The sequence below is a fragment of the Nyctibius grandis genome, chromosome 11, assembly GCF_013368605.1.
Source record: "Nyctibius grandis isolate bNycGra1 chromosome 11, bNycGra1.pri, whole genome shotgun sequence".
NCBI classification, from domain to species: Eukaryota; Metazoa; Chordata; class Aves; order Nyctibiiformes; family Nyctibiidae; genus Nyctibius; species Nyctibius grandis.
The window spans coordinates 11875358-11896498 of NC_090668.1; the positions used below are offsets into that span (position 1 = coordinate 11875358).

Consider the following 21141-nt stretch of genomic DNA (forward strand, 5'->3'; position numbering starts at 1 on the left):
ATACTGACGAATCAAGTGCTAACAGAAATAAGGCAAAGTTTCTAGAACAGGGAATTACATTATCTTCTGGACAAAGCTGGTGTGACTGGGGAAAGAGAACAAGGGAGTGAAAGGTACAGAAATATACAGTAATGTAAATGGATAGTTAGAATTAGAGTTGCACAGATTTAAAACTGACAGGAGATAAGGGTCTGAGTTCAACATAATGGAATATCAGGGCCTTTAACCCTGTAACTACTCTCTGTAGCAGATCTAGTTAGGCTGTGGATAGCTTCTAGAAGGAAACACAGTAGATTTTTTTGCATTTTTATAAATGTACCTGCTCTTCTTCTTAAATCGGTCTGTCGCTTCAACATACTATGAACTAGGTGTAGCTGTTAGTGCTAATATGACATGTGACCCGTCTTTTGTGGCCCACAAGCAAGGTTTTAAGCTGCAGAAGCAATGAGCAAACAAGTGAAGTCCGTTGACATAGGAGTACTAGGTCATGAGGGGAAAGGGGGATGGAGAGAGTGAAGTGACTGACCTTGCTATAAGTGGTGCCCCAGGTAGTGGGGGTAGGAGAATGTGAGCTGGCGTAAGGCAAGACCTGTGACTGTAAAAGAACGGGGGTGCAGTGACTTCCTCTCTCTGCCTCATGTTCCTATGTAAGGTGAACAAAACTTAAAGCACACAGTGGAGCCTGAATAGATCTGGGCAAAGATGATGTGAGAAGCCTCAAACTAAAGTTAGTGTTCTGATTTTTGGTTCTCTCAAAAATACAGAGTTTGATCAAGGTTTCTAAATAGCTTGCTAAGGTTCAGTGACTGTTAAGGATGTGCAGGCCTTGCTACCTGGTAAGCCAGGCCAAGTTATGGCATTAATTGAAATTTACAGTTCACATTGTGTTTTAATTCAAGGATTGTATATTGTTCAAAATTTAACACAAGGGGAAGTTTAATGTGCAGAATCAAAGAAAGGTGGTCCTCCCTCCTGTAGATTGACGTCACTGTGCCTATTACATATAAAGCATTTTTATAGCAAATGGTTTCTAAAACTGTTAATACAAATTAACATAAATGCAAAACACAGCTACTGAAAGAGGCCATACTTCTGTGAATGTGCATGACTTGCTTTATTTCCAGCTAAGGATAAAGCTACATTTATCCCCTCCAGACTTAGAGTATTAGAAATGCAGTTAGATAAGAAGGAAAACTAATGCATGGTATGTATGGCTCAACGATGAAGGCAAACATGGAATTGTCTTTGTCAGTCACATTACAGAGGTTTTAAGAAATGCAGTTGTGTGATGCACTGTCATACACAAGTCACACAGATACTGACATAACGTGCAGTGTCACAAATGCATAGAAAATGGTTGTACAACCATGTAAATGATAAAGATCCTCCACAGTACTTCTCTACAAAACATACTGCAGATATCTCTCTCTCACTCAAAGGTATTCATCACACTTGAGGTGAAAGGAAGCCTACATTAGGCAACTCAGAAAATGAAAGCTTAAACACTGTCAGATAGCTAGAAATTTTTATTCATAGTGGGAGACTGAATCTATTTTATAGAATATTTCCAGCCCAAGAAGATGATAACTGCTATCAGTTCGGTGTATATTTTCAAACTAATACATTTTAAAATTAGCTTCAGCAGAAGTTTTGTTAAAGATCAGATTACCTTAAGTCTATAGTCTCAGAATGTATAGATTTCCACTGAGAAATGTTTGTTGTAATTACGAACTACTGCATTTTCCAATAAACACAGACAGTTATAAATGCCATATTTTAAGGGAACATAACATTAAAAAAAAACCCAAACCCCAACATGTTGATGACCAGACAGTCAATGCTACTTAATTTTTACAGCATAAACATTTCAAAAAAAGTTCACGATCACTATTTATGTTTGATAGGATATTACCTTTTTTCTTTCCTCCATATGTATTTGCTGGGGTGATGATGCAAGAAAGCAACAAAAATGAGAGAAGTTGCAAACTTTTCATTTCTTTCTCTGAATGAGAGCTGGGGAATGCACTGCTAAATCCTGCCAAGAGATGGGAAAAGGAGAGAATTTTCAATGCTTTGCAATAAATTCTTTGCCCATTAATCATTAACCTTGAATTCTCCTGTCCACTGCCCCAGTCTTTCCTTTTATGGAAGTGAAAACAGAATTTGCCTGTTTCCAACCTCTTCTTTTTTATTTTATGCCACTTGTGGCAGAAATAATTTGGAACTGGATCCTCCTACCTTGCTCAACAGTGCTCAGCTCTGAACACAGCGGACTTGAGGGCGTTTGTTCTCTGAAATACTGCTAAAGGCCATGGGTAGCCAGCTCGAATTTAGTTGGTCAACAGCTCAGTCTGAACACATTGCAAAATAACTGTAAGAGCTGAAGGTTAATCTAAATATTTCATTAACATGGACAAATCCCAGTAAGGGAAACATCAAAATTCTATAGATAATAAACGCTTCTCTTATCTCAGTGATAAAATTGGTACCAGTTTTTGGATAATTGCAGAATGTTTCCTTTCAAATTAAGTGAACAATTTTGATTGCATAAGAAATTTACTAATGAAGCATGATTAACCTACATCTCTCTCCACTTCCGGTAGAACAGTCATAAGGAATTGTGTGTAGTAAATGTAGGAGTCATTTCAGAGAAAAGTTACTACTAATATGGTATGTTTTATATTGGAAATCAAAGCAGAATCTTAATTACAGCTGTGTGTGTAAATGCCACAATGAATAGGTGCGTACTGCAAAGTGTGATAGGGCAAAAGATACCCTTGGATAGGCAGCAAGTATTACTACTAAGTGGGATCTCACACACGCATGAGCAGGACAAAATGCTGTCCTCTGGGCCTTGTTAGCATGAGTCTGGAGCATCATAGTTTTCCCACATCAGTGTTCTTGAGACATACTCTAGCTCATTTTAAAAGAACTAAGTGCCAATTATGATGTAGCCATGGCAGCACAGGCCTTAGCATGGGCTGCAAATCGACTTGCATTTCCACTAATCATTGGATTGCCAGCTTATGTGGGTTAATGTTGCCAACCTCCATCGCTACCTGCATACCTGCGCTAGTGTATAATTAGCCAGATAGGTCTATACTATACCTCACTTGTGTGTTTTGACAGCATTGTGGAATTTTCACTAGAAATAGGTCTCTGGCACAAAAAACTTTCTCACGGGTTCTGAATGATTAGGAAGCCCTCATTGTGATCAAGAGGGTTAAGATAGTGTAAATTCTTTGCTAAACTTAGATTGTTAAGGATTTACTGTTAGTAACAGCAAATAGAGACAATATTTTAAGAACTCTAGTACTGTTTGTGTCAGACTAAACAACTGAAACAGAACTTGTAAACTTGAAAAAGTATATTTTGAGTATTCAGTGACCCCCAGATTTTTTATGAAGCCTCTTATCATAATTACTAACTCTAGAATGTATGAAATGATAGCCATGCCATCCCAGCCTGAGGAATTTTTCATTGTTCTATTGTTTTTATAATTAAGAACCATTTTAAAGTGTCCCAGCTAAAAGATTTTTCTCTCTTTTAGAAGACAGTAAGTCTCATAGGACCCATATGCCATAGCAGAACTGGTATGTTAGACTACAAAAAAAAATGTATTCTCAGGAGGGAAGCTCTGCTGTCATGTTAGATGCACTGTTTTGGCATACAAGAGCATGCTTCATGGAGAGTAACCCATGGTGCTGGATTTTGCATGAATAAAGAAGAAAAATACAGATCACTTGCTTTCCCTGCTCACTCCAAAGGAGTTCGAGTCTAGGATACAGCAGACAGCTAGAAAACTCTACAAGCAATCTCTAAGGTCATACCAGTCTCCACAGTTGGCAGTGGTCTTGGCACACCAACATCTAAAGAGTTGTCAAGACTGATCAGTGTGTGTGTGAAAGTATATTAATAAAGGGGGAATACAGAAACTGAGGTGATGTGATCAAAATGACTGGCTGATAAATACTCTTTGCAGCAGTATTTTCAGTGGATGTGAGCAAGGAAAGGATTGCAGTAATTGAGACAGGAGATAGAACTTGGACAGGAATTTAGGCTGTGATGATGGACAGGAAATGCTGTATTTTGGTGAAGTTAATGCTAGTGGAAATTACTGGTGTGATTTAGCACAGCCTTGCAGTGAACTTAGAAAAATGTAAGCTGAAGATGATGTGAAGAGTACAGAACTGACTGACAGGTTGAATGGTGATACTGGCCACAATAACCAAGAAAGCAGAGAGCATTTAGCAGAGAAAGACTATAAACTCTATTTTCTGCAGACAGAAATTGTTCTGGAAAGGGGTGGTAGATCTGTCAGGTACAGAACAGGCTGTTGGATCTTTGTGAGGACATTGCCTGGAAATAAAAGACTACAGGGATCAGTCTTTGGATTTACTTCTCACTAGGGAACCCATGTAGGAAACCAGAATGGCATTATGGGTGTCTTATGAGGGATTGCTTAAAGTGCTAAGAGGAAAACTGGGAAAAGAAGGAGCTGCAAAAGGAGAAGGAACCTGCCTTCCTCCCTGCTATCTGCATCACTTCATTTGGCAATCCTGCATCAGTCATTGCTAGTATTAATTTGTCTTTTCAGTGTTGACAGAATATCAGCAATAATGGTGAGAGAGTAAAGCAGCGTTGTGGCAATAATTGCACAGTATTTGAACGAGAGATTCCACAATGCATATTCAAGATGAGTTTATGTAGCACAAAATTGCATGCTATGGCACATTAGTCCACAGAGAGCAGATGCGATTGTGTTCTGGAAGAAGGAGCTACTCCCAATGGCCTCTGTAGCATTGTCACACAATGTGTTTTTAGAGTGTGGATTTGTGTTTTTTTTTTTTCCCTAGGTCTCTTCTCCATTTGATTTACATGAGTAGTTCCAATTACCTTTATTATCTACTCATAAAGAAAAGAATGGCTCTCCTGCAATGTAATGAACGTTAGAGGCAGAAGACTTCTGGTAAGTAATTCTGCTGTGAATCCAAATATTGAAATCATAACCTTTGCCATCTTCAATGTGTTTATCTGGTCACTTGATGGAGTTACCCACTTTGCTTAAGCTGCTCTCTCTCAGCTTGGTTAGTTGTTATGTTTGTATAGCATATATAATATTCTATGAATATATAACCTAAATTGTTTTAGGAATTAGTTCCTTATATAAAAAGTATAACTTGAAAGAGTCTTTGGTACATTATGAGAACAGAAAAAAAGGGAGACAGGTATTTGTCAGAAGGGACCATGCAATAGCTACTCAGAGTTACTTGCTGCATGTTGCATCACATACTGAAATGGCTTTTTTCAGCCACTTCTGAATCTGTATGAGGTGCAGTGAGTGGGAGCTGCAACATTCTGGATGAAAATCATTGTGGAAGAAGGAAAATCCTCTGGAAAAGAGAGGATATTCTGGGTCTTCATATTAGGCCACTGGTCAATCATAGAGGATGCTGTCTGAATTAAACTGGATACTTCTGAGACACTAATAGTTGTCTGCTGTTCTGCCAGGGCAATATGAACTGTAAGACTGCTCTGCTACAGTTCTGTACCACTGGCAATAACAAAATTTCCAACAGCTGAATACAACACAGGTACTAGAAAATCAGGGAACAGAAATCGCAGGGACTATAAAGAAAGCTGGGAGGTTGATGTAGGAAAATGATACCTGGAATATGCAAGATACACTGTGTCCTGATGTGACTTTCAAGAGTGAGAGGAAGGTTTATTCCTTAGAGTTGGATATGTTTGTTACTCGTGCTCTGGGTTAGGCAAGTGGATAGTTTGGTACTTGCAAAAACCTTGATTCTTAAAAAAATGTCTGAAATTAAGTTCTTAAATTTAAGGTTTAAATATGTTAACCATAACATTTAAAGGGTCCATTAAAAAATAGTATTTATTTTTTACTAAGTGAGTAGCTCTGATCTCTCTTTTCCATTACACCCAGCATTTGCATATTACTTCATTTTCTGCATTGAAATCACTCATACCTACTGTAGAGATTTGGATTTTATTTTTTTCAATACTAAATTTAAAAATAGATAATCCCAGCTGCTCCTCTGTGGAACAGATAGAACATATTTTGTACTGCATGGAGGCTAGTGCTTTGCCTACTTTACATAGATCCTTTTCTTAAACACACAGCATCCAAAACCAAATTTCTGCCTTTATATTGCTGTATTTATATCTAGTTTGCATATACTGTAAAAGGGCTTGATAACCTTCTCTCTTCTGCTAGAGATGCTGCTTGTACAACATATACCCAGGAGGTATACTCTTCATCAGAATCCCCATCTGCTTCTTGGCTAATGTTCCGATTATAGTTAGACCTCTTGCACATATTCACCTCTATAATAAAATAGATGGTTTCACTATTGAGAAGCAGCAGGTGACTAATGGTGCATTGTACCACGCAAGCTTTTGCTTAAATATATTGTTCTAATCAAGTTAAATAAGGAACACAGAGCAGAAATTTGTCAGGCATACCCTCCTCTTTTTTTTCCTGAGACCACACTGTTCATCAAGATGGTTTTCAATCACCTGAAGACCAATAACACTGTAGTACAAGATGTTCTTTCAGGTTTAGAAGAGATTTTATGGGCCAGAACTTCAGCTAGCATAAACTGGCTTCTGTGCAGCTATAATGATTTTCACCAGCTGAGGATCCACCCTGTGTTCCTATAATTACCCACTGGCATCTGAAAAAAGATTCATGTGATGGATATGCTAATACATTTGAGGTTATAGAGCAAGAAAATTTTTATGTGGTTGAATTTTTAATGCAATTTTTAAATCCAGAATTTATTCTGCTTGTTTCATCTTTCCTAGGATTTTTTAATATCAAATAACTCTAGGATTTTTTAATATCAAATAACTGTGAAAAGACATTTTTAGATGGACTTTTGTGTGTGGATTCATGGCTTATGTCAAGCATACAGCACCTGCGCATGGGTCTGAAAGTTCCTTTACAGCAATAGCTATTGAGCCATCAGACTTTTCAGTATTAAATTCACAATTAAATAATTGATCAGCAAACTTTGTTTTCTGATTTGAAAGAAAACCATTCATTTGTGTAAGTATAGTCTTGTGAAATATGAGTTTATTCTGCAAGAGGCATTTCATACTCTGTAGCCCCTGATAAGGTAGTCTTCTTCCAGGACTCATCACCTGGAATATTGTCTGACTTTCCTTGGATGCACAGCTGGGACTTAGGTATTGTGTTCTTGCAATTTAAAGTTTTCTTGCAAGTTTAATGCATTCTGTATATGTGTGCTTTTTAATAATTTTTAAAATACGCTCCACTGAATAGTTTGTATTATAAAAAGCTGTAAACAAAGAGAACCCAAATACAACTGCCAAGCATAAGTATAATTGTACTGTAAGTGGGTCATCCACTCCTACTTCCAACTTTTTAAAAAAAGGCATTTTTTAGTTTGTTTCCTTTGCTGTTAGCCTAGTGCTTTTTGTAACAATGCATTACTTGTTTAGTTGCCTTTGAGGAATGCTGTTTCTTGGCTTATGTGTCTGTCTTCCTCATGGGCACACTGTGTTCACTTGGGGTATGTCTCTGAAAGCTTAACAAATCAGAAAAGCACAGATTAGATGAACCAAATAAAAGGGGAGAACAAATCCCAATAAATCTGGGCTGCCCATGCTCTTGCATTACGTGTAGAATATTGTGTGTTTGCATATTACTCCTGCCTTAAAATAGGTAAGGAGCTGGCCTACTCCCTGACTTTCATTACGATTAGTTCTATTCTTCAGTAAACTGGGCTAAATTTCTGCATGGTTATACACTAGTGGAAAAGGTGGTACAGCTGCAGATTTTTTTTTTCCACCTGCATTCTGTCTTATTTTGGATTTTCACTGTTGTCAGTGCCCTATTTCAGGGATGATTGTATGGCCTATAAAATTTTGCATTGAATTTATCATTGTTAAAGCAGATTTTTCATAGAGCTGTGATCTGTAGCATGTAGGAAAGCTTCCATGAATCAGCAGTGCAGCGTCAATACTGCCTGCTGAGGACATTTCCCTTCGTTGGCCTGTGTAAGAAACAGCTGAACATGTGCAAAAAACCTCATTGGAAGACTGAGACCCAACCCAACTTTTTTCCTCCCCTTGGGATTGAGCTTCATGGTTTTAAGCAAAAGCAACACAAGTGCAATGCCTTTTGAAGCTGCCTTGCTTGTTCACCTCCCTCACATCAAAGAGAAGCACATCTGAAAGAGATGAATACATGGTAAAACCAACAATGTTTTCTTCCTTCTCTTTCTAGCTACTGTACTTAGGAGGGAGACTTGTTAACAACAAATAGAAAGCAGACTGGTTTCAGAAATTGATTGGTGGTTCTTACAAATAAAGAAGACAGCAAGAACAAGACAACTAGGGCTTATTGTAGGCAATGTATTTGAAGAGGATACACTTGAAAGCACATAAAACAAAAGGCAGAGAACCACGTCAAAATAAAGGAACCTGAAAGACATTAAACATTCAAGTGCTGATTGATGATGACTCAGGAGCTAACACATTCATGAGAGCAAAACCTGCTCTCTGGATCTCTGTGGAGCTGCTGTCACAGGAATTGAGTCTTTATGAAAAGGGAAGAACAAACAGACAAGAAAGCTGAAAGAAGAATAGAGTTAAAATACACAGAGTAGATACAAACAAATAGATCTGAACAATGAAACAAAAATTTCTTTGACAATAAGGAAAAACAATGAGAAACACAAATCTGTTATCTGAATAGATAAAAGTCTTCACAGCATAGCCAGACTAATCAGTAGAAAAAAATCTATCCAGGCAGTCATTTCTTCTGTATGCGCTGACTTAAATGATTTCAACACCTGTGTCTGAAACAAGTGTTGGTAGTTCTGGCCACCAGAGCCAGGAGGCACTTTCAGGGCCAATACTGAAGGTTTAGGTTAGAGGGGGGAAAAAAAGAAAAAAAGAGGATAGGGGAAGGGGGGTACCTTTCCTTGCAACATCCTTTGTTCCTTTCTCACCTCCCCACACCCTAGTGCCTCCTTGCTCTGACTCGGGAGCTAGCATGTTTTGGCTTTCTGCATTGCAATATCGTAGTCGTTATTAGCGAGTGTAAAGAATGGGAGGATGAGGAAGTATGATGGGGAAAGCAGACTGTTTGAGGCGGTTAATTATCGATGCCAAATGTTTTGTTTGTTCCAGGGCCTGAAACAGCTCTTGCTAGTCTTAGCAAAACTACTGGATTGGTAGACCCTTAGATCTGATATATTGTGGCAGTTCCTACATTTCTACAAGATTAGAGAAGATTACAGGATAGAAAATTGGCTTACTTGAGTTTTGAAGAAGCCTTAAATACTTTGAGCATCAGTTAGGATAAACATACATTTAAAATCTTCTCCAAACTTTCTGAAAATCCAGACTGAAAAACTGCCTGAAAATATTTTCAGGAGCTTTGCCTTCCAAAAATGTCTGGAGCTAGGCAGAAGAAAGGAGCAGTAAAACAATATTGCATGTATTTAACCTTTTTGAACCTTAACATTTCAACTTAGATTCATGTTCCATTTGGCATTTAGATTTGAATCAGTTTGACCAGTCTTAATTGATGTGGGACAAGCAATGTGATCTTTTTAATGGGATTTATATTAGCAGATTTTGTAATCAGCTGCCTGCTTTTATTTCTTGGCAATTCTGCAGGTGTAACAAGGGCATTTGAAAGTTCAGTGTGGCTTCTCAGTCTGCTTACTGCTGAGGTGATTTCATCAGGGTTATGCTGGTTGCAAGCTTTCCTGGGAAATGCACGAGCTTATGCTTATTTCCTATGCTAGGATGAGCGTATCTAAAATTTCCTGGTTTCTTTCTAAAGGTAGGGCTATAAGACTAACATGGAATTACTTTTTATCCCAAGTGACCGGAAGTGTTCTGCAAATCAACACCATTAAAGAATGTGGCTGTCAGATTGTAGCTTGTAATAAAGAGTGTATTATCCGCAGATTATGTTTTAGGCCCCTGAGGGAATGTGTAGGAAAAGCTTTTGCCAGGTTTAAGCTATGGATCATTTGTCATTCTCTGACACTGAAGAATCTCGGACTCCTTCATGAGCACCAAATTTATTTGAAATTGAAAACCGTATACACCCCAGCCACTTAGAATATAAGTTGATATCTTAAAATAAAAAGACCAAGTGTGCCTCTAGGTAGGAATGGTTAACTACATTTTTGCATGGCTGGCTGAGTAATACATATGCTCAATATCCAATAGTGAGTAAAATGTCACAGATTAAGCTGGAGGAGGATGCCCTGGCAGTATCTTCCTGCATGTGCCCTGTCAGGGTGGTCCCAGTGCAATTCACAAGAGAACAGCTAAAAAGGCAGAGAAGTTCTTAGACAAAGACTTTGGCAGAACCCTTCAGACAATGGAAGATGCTTCTAGCTAGTTTCTAGCTAGTCTGTGCAGTCAGGTTGCCTTCTGCATTCCCGTCCCCTCGCTCCTGGCTTCTGGGTGGGAGGATGCTGTTGTTCCCTTCAGTCCCGCAACAGTTTTCTTTATTACTGGAACCAGATTTCATCTAACAAAAGAAAGGACTACGTACAGAAAATGCATGCCTCATTCTTCTTGACAGGACAGAAGAAGGTAGGAAGGGGTTATTTGGAGAGGTATGGTAGATATTTTACTGAGGTCATTTGAGAAACAAGTTTCCTAGAGAAGCTATTCCTCTCTGAAGATTTCCCCCCGTACGTTGTGCTATATAAAATTCAGTGCTGAATGATCCACTGTTTATTTCAGTGACAATTACATGTTGGAAATTAGCTTGCTCAGGAGATAATGCAAGCAATGGGGAAGTTCAACTGTGGTGCTACAGAATGGTAAAAGAATTGTTGACTTTCTTCTGATAAATAGAAATGAATGTAGCCTATTAGAAAGAATTTAAATACTTATTTCTCTGTTACTTTGACTCTTTGACTTCTGGATTAACTATAGGATAATTCATTAAGTACATTGGCATTCTGAAGTCCATAGCTGTTGAAATGATTCACAGCAACATATCAGTATTAGACTTGAAGTGACTGTGGCCGTGAATTCAAACAATTTCTTGGTAGTGTCCTATAAATGCTGGTGTTCCACAACTGAAATGACAAATGGGAAGAGCTGTTAAACACTGAATTTAGCACAGATGTTTCCTGTTATAACAGATTAGTAAAATTTCAGTATTCAATGGGCCTTTAACACCCACTCTCCATCTGTGGCACTCACTTTTAGCATTGTGGAATAGGCGAAAAGAGCAGGCAAGTAACTGAAAAGAAACCCCACCAGGGTGTTTTCTCTAGCTCAGCTTTCTTTTTTTCTGACTCTTCCTTCATTTGTAAGTGGAAACATTTTGTGGGGGGCAACATGGATAAGACAAAGCTAGTTCTCCATCTGGGAGTCACACGTATTGCAGCCAAATGCACTGCAAACAAGCCCTTGAGCATATGCTACATACATAAGTGCTAATTGAGAAAGTCTGATTATCTCAGTTGCGTAACAATAAAATTCTTTGTCAAATGACCAGTTTGTGCTTTTGACTTTTAAGTAGCTCTGGTTCAACAAAGTGCTTGGGAAGTGCCTTTGCTTTGAAGAAGCAGCTGAGCAAAGGGCTGAAGGCAAGCTGTGCTGAGTGACTGAATGAGCACTGGGGGAGTAATAAGGTCAATAACCAAGACAGTTGCCACAGACCCACTCAAATAAAATGGTGGTAAAGCTCATCTTTCAGTAACTTGGTTGGGAGATAAAAGAGGAGAAGGAAGCAAGGATAACAGTGGCTCTGCCCATAACATGCATTGCAAACACATACACAATTTACTGTGTAAACCAACTTCTCAAGTTTCTTTCATGCATATTTATTCAGGGTTGAATGTCAGCCTTCATTTCTCACCCACATACATACAGGTGTTGGATATATGACATTAAAGACCTGGGATTTGGGGATTACTTAATTTTTTTTTTTTTTGTTCTGTTTTCTTCTGTACTTCAGTGTGAGTTCGCACCAGAAAAGGAAATTCAGTTTTCAGAAGTCCATAATGCCTCCTGAGACAGAACAATGATAGCCAGTACAATATTAAATGATAGGTATATGGTATACTGTAAAAGTGACTTGAGAGTTCAGAAACTTTCTTTAAAGTACTTAAAAACTTTGGCCCACATAGTTATTGAAAATAAGTTTAAAGCTCCGATCAAGAATTACAAGTACCAAGCTAAGAAGCAGATTTCTGATGCTACAATTGCACATTTTTACAGTGAGAGGAATACCAGGATTCTGTCATCAGCTGGGGGAACAACCTTGTTTACCCCTAAGTACCTCTGCTTTGGCTCAAGTGCTAAGACTATACGGGAGTCAGAGTAGGCTGTAATAATGGTTCCTCTTATCCTGAGCAATTCAACCATATTTCAGAGACAGACCAGGACGTAGTCACATAACGTATCCCTAATGTAAGCTGCAGTTCATTTATCTTTCCATTCTTCAAGTGTTAAAGTGCATAAATACAACATATTTTCTATTCTTCAAGGCTGAGAGTTACTTAAAAGCTCTAGGACATGATTTAATTGGAAAATTACCATTTCATTTTGATTTTGGAGGTTTTGTTTTTCTACTAGAGTGTCATTTAGATATTTCTCTTCCAAACACTAAGAAGGCCTCCCTGGGTATGACCATGGCCATATCACAGTGGCTGATGCTAGAAAAAGAATAAAGTTAGAGACAGTTAGTTTTCAGTCCTTTTTTGGTCTTCAGGGATTAGATTCATCCAAATACTCTAATTATTGAGTGATTTCTAAAAAGTTGAATTAAATTTTTTCCTTAAGAGTGGGTACATGCTTAAAAACTGCTGGTTTGGGATTTCTAAGTAAAGGTCCATTTTTGAGATACAGATTCTGCTGTCAGGTACACTAGTGTAATTCAGAGTTGTTTCACCATGGCAAATGGATTTGTATTCACAATGCTGACAGCAGAGATTGTCCTAGATTTTGATCTAATACCAAGAAGATTCCCTTCATCTTCCTCTGTCTAGTCACTTTGCACAATGTTGTCATAAAGCTGTTGTGGCTAGCAATGGATATACTTTCCTGGTATGAGATGACTGTGCTGGTGCAGAGCCATTGGTACAAGGTGCATAAGTTCCTGCTTGCATTACCTTTCTTGTACATAGTAAGGAGAAAGAGGAATCTGACCTGTTCTTCAGAAACATGGTTTAAAGATTCAGCCCAGCTACAGCAGATCATCAAGGAGTGTTGCTATGCATTAAAAAAAAAAATTTAATGACCAAATCTAATAGCATGACAGTAAGTATAGTAGTTTCCAGCTGTTTTGTCTTTGCTTTTGTTCTCTCTCCAATACTTCATGCTGCTGAGAATTAATTCTGTCTTTCTGCATCTTTATCTATTGGCAGTTCTCTCCGTTATTCTTTATTTCCTCCCTGACACTGGTGAGCCATGGTACAAACTCACCTGACTATGAGGTTTTCAAGCAATTTATATATGTCTCCCACTGTCTGTAGTATTGTTTACTGTTAAAAGAAGTTTTCTTGGAAATATAATATACCATGTCCTGTGCAGCATCAGGCAAAGCTGGTAAAAAAAATACCCCCAAAGCAAGTGTATTTAATGCCACTGTTGATATTGTTTACAGATTGGAAAGTGAAAAAGTGAGGAAAAGTAGCCTTTTGCTTTCTCAAGCTGTTTTTTCTGAACAGTTTTGTTGTCTTTTAAGAAACGTCTTTAAACAATTCCACAACATTCGTCTTTAAACAATTCCACAACATTCCGCTTAAAAACATAAGCAGTAACATTGTATCTAGTGTTTAAAATATGACATTAGGAACCAGGTGTTTGGATCTGGTTTCTTTCTGTGTCCCTAATTTCCTGTTAGCTCATTGGTAATTCACTCAACTTTCCCCTGGCTCAGATGTCCCATTTGCTAAAGGGAGTTTAATAGTACGTACTTTTCTGGAGTGTGGTGAGGCTGAATGAATCCTCTGTAAATTACATTGTATTTTCTGACAGAAAGGTGCTATATAAGTCAAAGTAATAGTTTTGTATCTAATTGAATACTTCAATCCAACAGATGGGAGCAGAGCTTAAGAAAAATGTTGAACTTTTTTTTTCCCTTGCATATTTCTGCTATTTTTATATCTCAGAACTCACTTTGAAATGAATGCCTGTTAAACGAACATAAATGTTAACAGAATACATTTTCCCACACACAGTTATATGTTCCCACATCAAAAACTTTAACTTCAAATTTATTGTTTTTGGACCACACACATTACCAGGATAGACTGTAAACGCAGGGAGGCAAACAGCCATTCTGTGTGCCGTTTGGCTGTAGCTCAGCTTTGCTCCTTTGCAGTGGGGCACTGCTTCCTCCCACCGCCTACCCGCATCTATTGGGATCTGGCACATTCAGCAGGGCAGATGTTTTCTTTCTAATGAAAATAATAGCTCCAAAAAGTTGTTGACTGTCTTTCTTTTACAATCCTGTGGGCTGATCAGCTTTCTGTGGGTTTTGAGTAAATATTGGTTGTTGTCAGCAAAGGGTGAGGTGTGCGTGGATCCATTCACAGAAAAACAATGACACCCACCAAGGAGGGTTGTGTCCCCATCACCTGCTGCAGTAGGTACGTTCAGGCTTTTTGCTGTTACAGCCAACAACAAACTCAGATTTCTTTGCACACAGGCTCCCTGCTTCTGCTCTGGTTCCTGCATTTGCTGGAGTTCATGCCTCTGCCCTGGCCTTGATTGCAGTTTCAATATGTGCTTCTTTTTCTAGGGCTTCTGACTGGGGAGCCTGATAGTTGTCTTTCCCAAAACCTTGAGAAGTGACATGTTATGTGTTGAATAACTTGGGGAGCAAAGCACAGGTGTCGATCTTGTGAATTTTCACGCTAAATAGGGTTATGGTGATCAGAGAATAGGTAAGCAGTCTAAAATGCATTTACTGTGGAGAACAACCACCCCATTGCAAAGACCTTATCCATGGGATGCAAACCTTTCTCAGCCCATACTCGCTGTGGCACTGTGGACCTGTCTGTATCTCCATTTCCGTGTGTTTCTTCACTCTACACTGTGGCATGAAACCCAGAGCAGCCACTGCTGGCCTGTGGTGCCCTCCCGCCACCCTTGGGAAGAGCACAGAACCAGGCGTCTAGCCTTTCCCCTGGAGATTTTATTAGCTTAGTTCAGGCAGGGCTCTGTGCCCTGCTATGTATTCCTTTCTTTTCTGTGTTCTAATTATAACTTCAAAAAAAATTTTTTTTTATTTCCAAACTCCATTTGGCATCTTGTACCAAAATTTCCCGCAGAGAAAGAATTCAGGCTATTGGATAGAAACCTTTCTTGTCACATTCCCTCACAGATGCTCCAATCTGCTCTGCAGTTCATGCCTGACAGCTAGTTAATCTGGCAGTGCAGGAACACAGATTTAAAAATGCAAGTTCTGGATCAGCCTCAGGTAAGCACCTCAACTATGTCCTGTACCCCAAAATTGTAGGTATGCAATGGCACACAAATCACATGTAAAGAGAATGATCCTGCTACTATCACTTACATGTGCTTTTGGAGAGGGATCCATATTTGGTACATATTCAAAGACACGTGAGAAGTGTCTGCCTTTGCAAATTAAGGTATCTGGGAAGTTTGGCCATGGTAGTACAAATTAAGATAGCCATATACCATTCTCTTCTAACCACAGTGGATACAGAAAATATATTAGTCAGTGTTTTGGTTTATCTTATTACTTCAAATCAACAGAGAAGATTTCATTTCCTTTGCTTGTCATAGAGGAACACTAATGAGTGATGGTCTACACAGAAATAGAGAGGTACCTAGATGCACCTCATCTAGCATTAAGGTAAAATGCCACAATCAACTGTCTATCTATCTGCAGTAGCCGTGGGCTACGGCTGTGGCACTGGAGGGCCCTATAGAATTAGCTGTACGGTTCAGGTGTGCCTTTGCAGTCTAACCACACCACCTGGCTCTAGGGAGATGTTCTCCAAACAGGCCAGATGACTGAAGAGAGACAACCTTGCCACTGAGTATGTGGAACCTCAGCTACGTCTCACCTTCCTCCATCTCAGCAGAAAAGCAGTGAGCAGGATAAAAGGGCTGCAGTACTAAGCTTTCACAGAGTACTCCTGTACATTCATGGCATATCCCACTGCAGATGCTAGCCTCAGGTAAGAGGCTTTGGGGACTGGAGGGAAATATGCAGAGTTCAGTCACATTTATTTAGTTCTGTGAAATTTTTGGCAATGTTGTTGCTCATTGTTTAATCCAGGAAGCCAGCTTGGACTGAGGCCTGCAGTGTTGGCAGTTTTGTGTCAGAACCCATATCCAAATCAGCTGAAAAGGCGACTAAAAGTCTTATGGTCCTGAGCTGATCTTTCATGGTGACCCTTTAAAGATACAGTTTAGAAGATTGCCTTATAGCTTACTATTAACTAAAAACATTTTTGAACAAAAGGAGCATTTTCAAAACACGTTTGTGTAGTGTCTAGCATGGTGGTTCAGACCCTCTAAGAATCACCTATACATGAGCTAAAATATCACCGAATTACATGTATACGTTTCTTGTAATGAACTCTGGAAAGTCTCATCGTGAAAAGCAGAGTAAGAATGCAAAATATGTTGTGGGGTTTTGTATTACTGGTGCATTACACAAATGCATAATTCATTATAATTATAGTAATTTCACTTTGATACAAAGATCTAATAAAGATGCACCTTTGCTTAGTACTACAAATCTTATATCTGAAACATATTTAAAATGCAATTTATAACTAAAAATTTGGGTTTTTTTTCCTTATAGAAATACAGGACCATTTTAATCCTCTTAATTTTTTTAGAAAAAGAGGTTATTGTGTTTCTGACAACCACATGCCATATTGATTCTTAAAAAATTGTGTCTTCCTGTCTGTTTGTTCCAGATTATTGAAATTACCATGTGAAATTCTGCAAAAGTTATTGCACTTTAAATACATCAGTTTTTGTTAATGTAAAAGAGATAAAGCTGAATTCCATTTGCTCTGAAATGACACTCTCCAAATGGCAGCAAACAAATTCCTCAAAATGCTACCTCTATTTTTGCCTGTCCATTCTGTATGGTATTAGTCAAGAGATAAGTTAACACGAAAATTCAAATGAGTCATTTACTCAAACTTTAAGGCTGAGTATTGAGAAGAACATTTAATGTCACATTTTCCCACTCCTTTTTGCTGCAGAAATAAGAAATTCAAATCAAGAAATCAAGATGCCATTATGCTTTTATGGAGCATATATCAATGTAAATTTTGAGATGGGCGCAGAATTTTTCCATAATTCTTTTTAGTGGGAAAAAAGAAAAAGTCTGCATAAAAGCTTTTAGAAGTGTCCCTAGGGATCCCAGTGGGATGATGGTAATTTTTGTTATGAATTAATCTTAGAAAATTTCACAGTAGCAAAAATCCTGAACTAGCATAACCCTGGGTCTGATGTTCAAAGGAGCTGAATATTCCTGATTTTAATTGACTTCCAGTTCCTTTCCTCTGAAAATAATCAATTTCAAAATAAGTGGGGGTGTGGCAATAGGGTGTTTAAGGTTATGTGTGAACATAGATCTTTAACATATAGTTTCATTTTTCGGTTTAGACTTGGGCAGAGTTGGTCTAACTTGAAGAACTGGTGTAGTTTCCAGATTCTTTTTGATTTAGCTATAGGTTCTTGATATCCTTTTTCCCTTCTTCAAGGCTTTGTTTCATGCATTCTAATACTTGTTCCCTTTGAGAGGAACAAAATACATAATGAAATGAAGTTCTACTTGGAATTAGAGGATGTGTGTATCATGTTGTAGATTTCATAGCAAAGGCTATCTAGGCTGTATCACTGGCAGATGGCTACAGCTGTAGTCCTTAGAGAGCCATTAGGACTGATATGGAGCGTATCACATATAGCCAGTCTTCATTAGGAATTTTGACAGCCTAAGGAAGGCAGGTTTGGACATACAGTGTTTTCCTTGTATTTGCTTACATTTTGAGCCGTCTATCCCTGTATTTTGCTGATACATTGTCAGGGGAGCTATTAGTCTGGATTACATGCGGATGATTTCATTTCATAAAATAAAACAAAAAAAAAGAAAGCAAAAGGAATTGCTTTTGGGAGAAGATGATCCCATTACTTAGAAGAAAAAATCACCTAATGTTAAATTAAGTGTTATCAAAATGAATACCACAGAATATGACAACAAAGAATTTAGACAATAACTTGAAAATAAGGATTTAGACAGTATTTCCTCATTCATTCAGTCAAAGCTGTGTAAGCAATTTTATGTTAGATACTTGGCTTTGTAGTGACAGCTACTAGTAATGAATTACATGGCCCAGTTACTACGGACATGATAATAGCTGACATTGTACAATGTTGGCGGTTTCCTAATGTACCAAATAAGGAAAATTCAAGTGTAAAATGTCCACGTATACCAGCATTTCTGAAAGAAAGTGCTTCCCTACAAGGCTGCTTAGTTTCACTGGTGCTTATGAACAGGAATGGTGCTCTTCTGTTAAGGAGGTTGTTTCTGTATTTTGCCCAGGCAAACTGGGTGCATTGAGACTAGTGGGTGCAGAGAAGGAAACCCCCTGATAATCTGACTTTTAGAGAGTTGGCCTTGTATCACAAGGAATGCACCCAACATGGAGCTGGAGAATTGTGCTAGAATGCGGTACAGCCAGGTGCAGCAATGCTTCGGTGCTTACTGCTGCTGGGCTGGTGGTGCCTCCGGGGCAGGCCCTGGGGGTGCAGCTCACAGCACGGCTGATCCCTGACTTTCCAAGTTAGTCGGGACTGTGAAGCTCTGGTCACCTCCTTTCCAAGGAACAGCAAAATGCCATTATGATCCTTTTCTGTAACAGACTGGTTCATGAGGAGGATAACTTTCAGTCCCAGAGGAAAGTGAATAAAATTCCATTAAGATTTGGGCTGCCAAAGGAGGAACTACTACAATATATATAAGCTGTAAATACATTAAAAGTGCATGAGCTGCAGTGGTTAGTATGATGCCTTCTGGGAAATAGGTTTCATTTTTCCATTTCTTTCAAGATTTGTTGTACTGTTTTGAATGACAGAAACTCAGATCTATAGAAAACGGAACTTTTCAAAAATTAGTACGTTCTTTTCCCTGGGCAGGCACTCTGGTCACCTGAAGGAATACTGATCCTCCTCCTTTGGTGATGACAAATCAGATGGCCTTTTAAAAATACCCCCAAATAATATTTTTATTGCACAAGTATTAGGGGAATTTTTATGGTGAACTTTCTGGATTACTATGGTATAACAATTTTAAGTAAAGGCAACATAAGCATCACATCTTTAAACTTCAATGCTAACTTGAAACCAAAAAAGCATCCTCTGACTGCAGTTCTTGGACTTCATTCAGTCAACCTTTGAAGAAACAGAATGTGTTTTTTGTATAAATCAGAACCAGACTGAAACACATGGGGCAATTTGCATGCTGAATTTGAAGTTAAGGTTCGACATAACAACGGATATTACAAGAAACTATGGTGAAGTTTAAAAAAATCAGTACAAAGCTAAAGTTTATTGCCAGTATTGTTCTTGCAGATCAAAGCTGTGCTAATGTGGTCTAGCGTTACTTCAATATTTTGCAGCCTCTCATTCCCTCAGTGTGTGTTTTAAGCATGCATATCACTCACTCACTTTTATAATAGAATAACTTGAAAAAGCCTTCTGCTTTGTATTGGCCTCCTGAGGTAGAAAGTCACAGAGATGATAAGTCTCACATTGCTTGCTCCAACTTCATTATGTTTGATGAAAGAAGTATCTTGATCATATCTTGTAACATGCAGTACTTCCTCAATAACTGGATTGCTGTAAGGAAGGACATTTTTTACCTGGATCATGAAATTTTATCCTAGTTATTTCCCTGGTCTTCTTTGTATGATGCATATAGAAGGCTGGCAACGTATTAACAAGTACTGCACAGCATGATGGAAAGCTTTGAAAAGGAATTTTGTCTTTAGGGATGGATGAGTGGAATCTTTGCGGTCTTCCTGAAAGATGTACTGTGCAGCCTTTTATTCCCTGTGCAGAAAGAGGAGTGTATATATTCTAAATATAATAATGGGTCAGAGTGTAAATGCTAGGCTCTGTGAACTCCATGACTAAAACCAGGCCTATCAATTATGTCAGTGGGAGGTTACTGCCAAGATCAAAAATAGATTATAGGCCTGGCTAAGTCTGCTGGTCATGCGGCTTTGCTGGTGCAGCAATCTTGATGTACTACCGTAGCAAAGAGCACGTTACTAATGTGGCTGCATCATATTCCAGATTGCTGTGAAAGATGCTCCCTCAAAAAAAAATGTTGTCCATTTAACTGTCTCTGCACTATGGCTTTTGCTTGTGCAAATAGTCATGTGTCAGTTTTGTCCATGTTCATGTCAAGAGTATTTACCAGCTCTGATTCACGGTCATAGAAGACTGGCCTTCAGTAAATGAACTAACAGGGCCAAGCTCAGTGTTTTGTCTCTGCCCTGGTGAAGGGGTTGAGCTTCCATAAGATTCTCTGTGCCACGTGGGGCAGGGATAGAAACAATTACTCACCTGAGACAATCCCAAATAATCCTAGGGCATCCAAATCCCCAGTCAGTCATCAAATTAAAATTGCAAAGGTCACTTTTCTTTCTGATCTTTGTTTTGGTAAGGAGGTAGAAAAAGCAGGAAAAGCAACTCCTAGCAGAAACCTAATTTGCCCTAAAACCATTGGATGGAAAGTTCTTGGAGTTCCTCACGGGTATAAGACAAAGTTATTAGTTTAAGAAAAAAATTAAGGCTTTTCAGTGTACACACTACAATCTAATTACTCCAGTTTCTTCATTTTTGCCATGCTAGAGTATGAGGTTTGTAACTAAGGGTTTGCAAGGCATTGAATGTAGGATTGAGAGATGATGAATGCAGAATTTTTGTTACACAAAGAAGTAGAAAGTATTGCTCAAAAAATGCTCTGAGGAAAACCAATTAGGGACCCATTGACAGAAAAATGACCTGCTCATCCATCTTTCAAATGAAATGTAAAACTTAGGTCTACATCATTTGTGGCCATTTTAAACACTTGAAGATTTTTACTGAAGTCTGAATGCT

The 21141-nt window shown here is 38.5% G+C and overlaps 1 protein-coding gene across 1 annotated transcript in view; it reads right to left on the minus strand.

Annotated features, from left to right (window-relative positions):
* The window catches only part of LIPC (lipase C, hepatic type), an 84158-nt gene that overhangs the window by 53852 nt on the left and 9165 nt on the right, over positions 1-21141 (minus strand). Inside the window, exon 2 of the mRNA XM_068410746.1 lies at positions 1913-2035. Coding sequence (XP_068266847.1) covers positions 1913-2035 — 123 coding nt within the window. The remainder of the gene's footprint in view (positions 1-1912; positions 2036-21141) is intronic.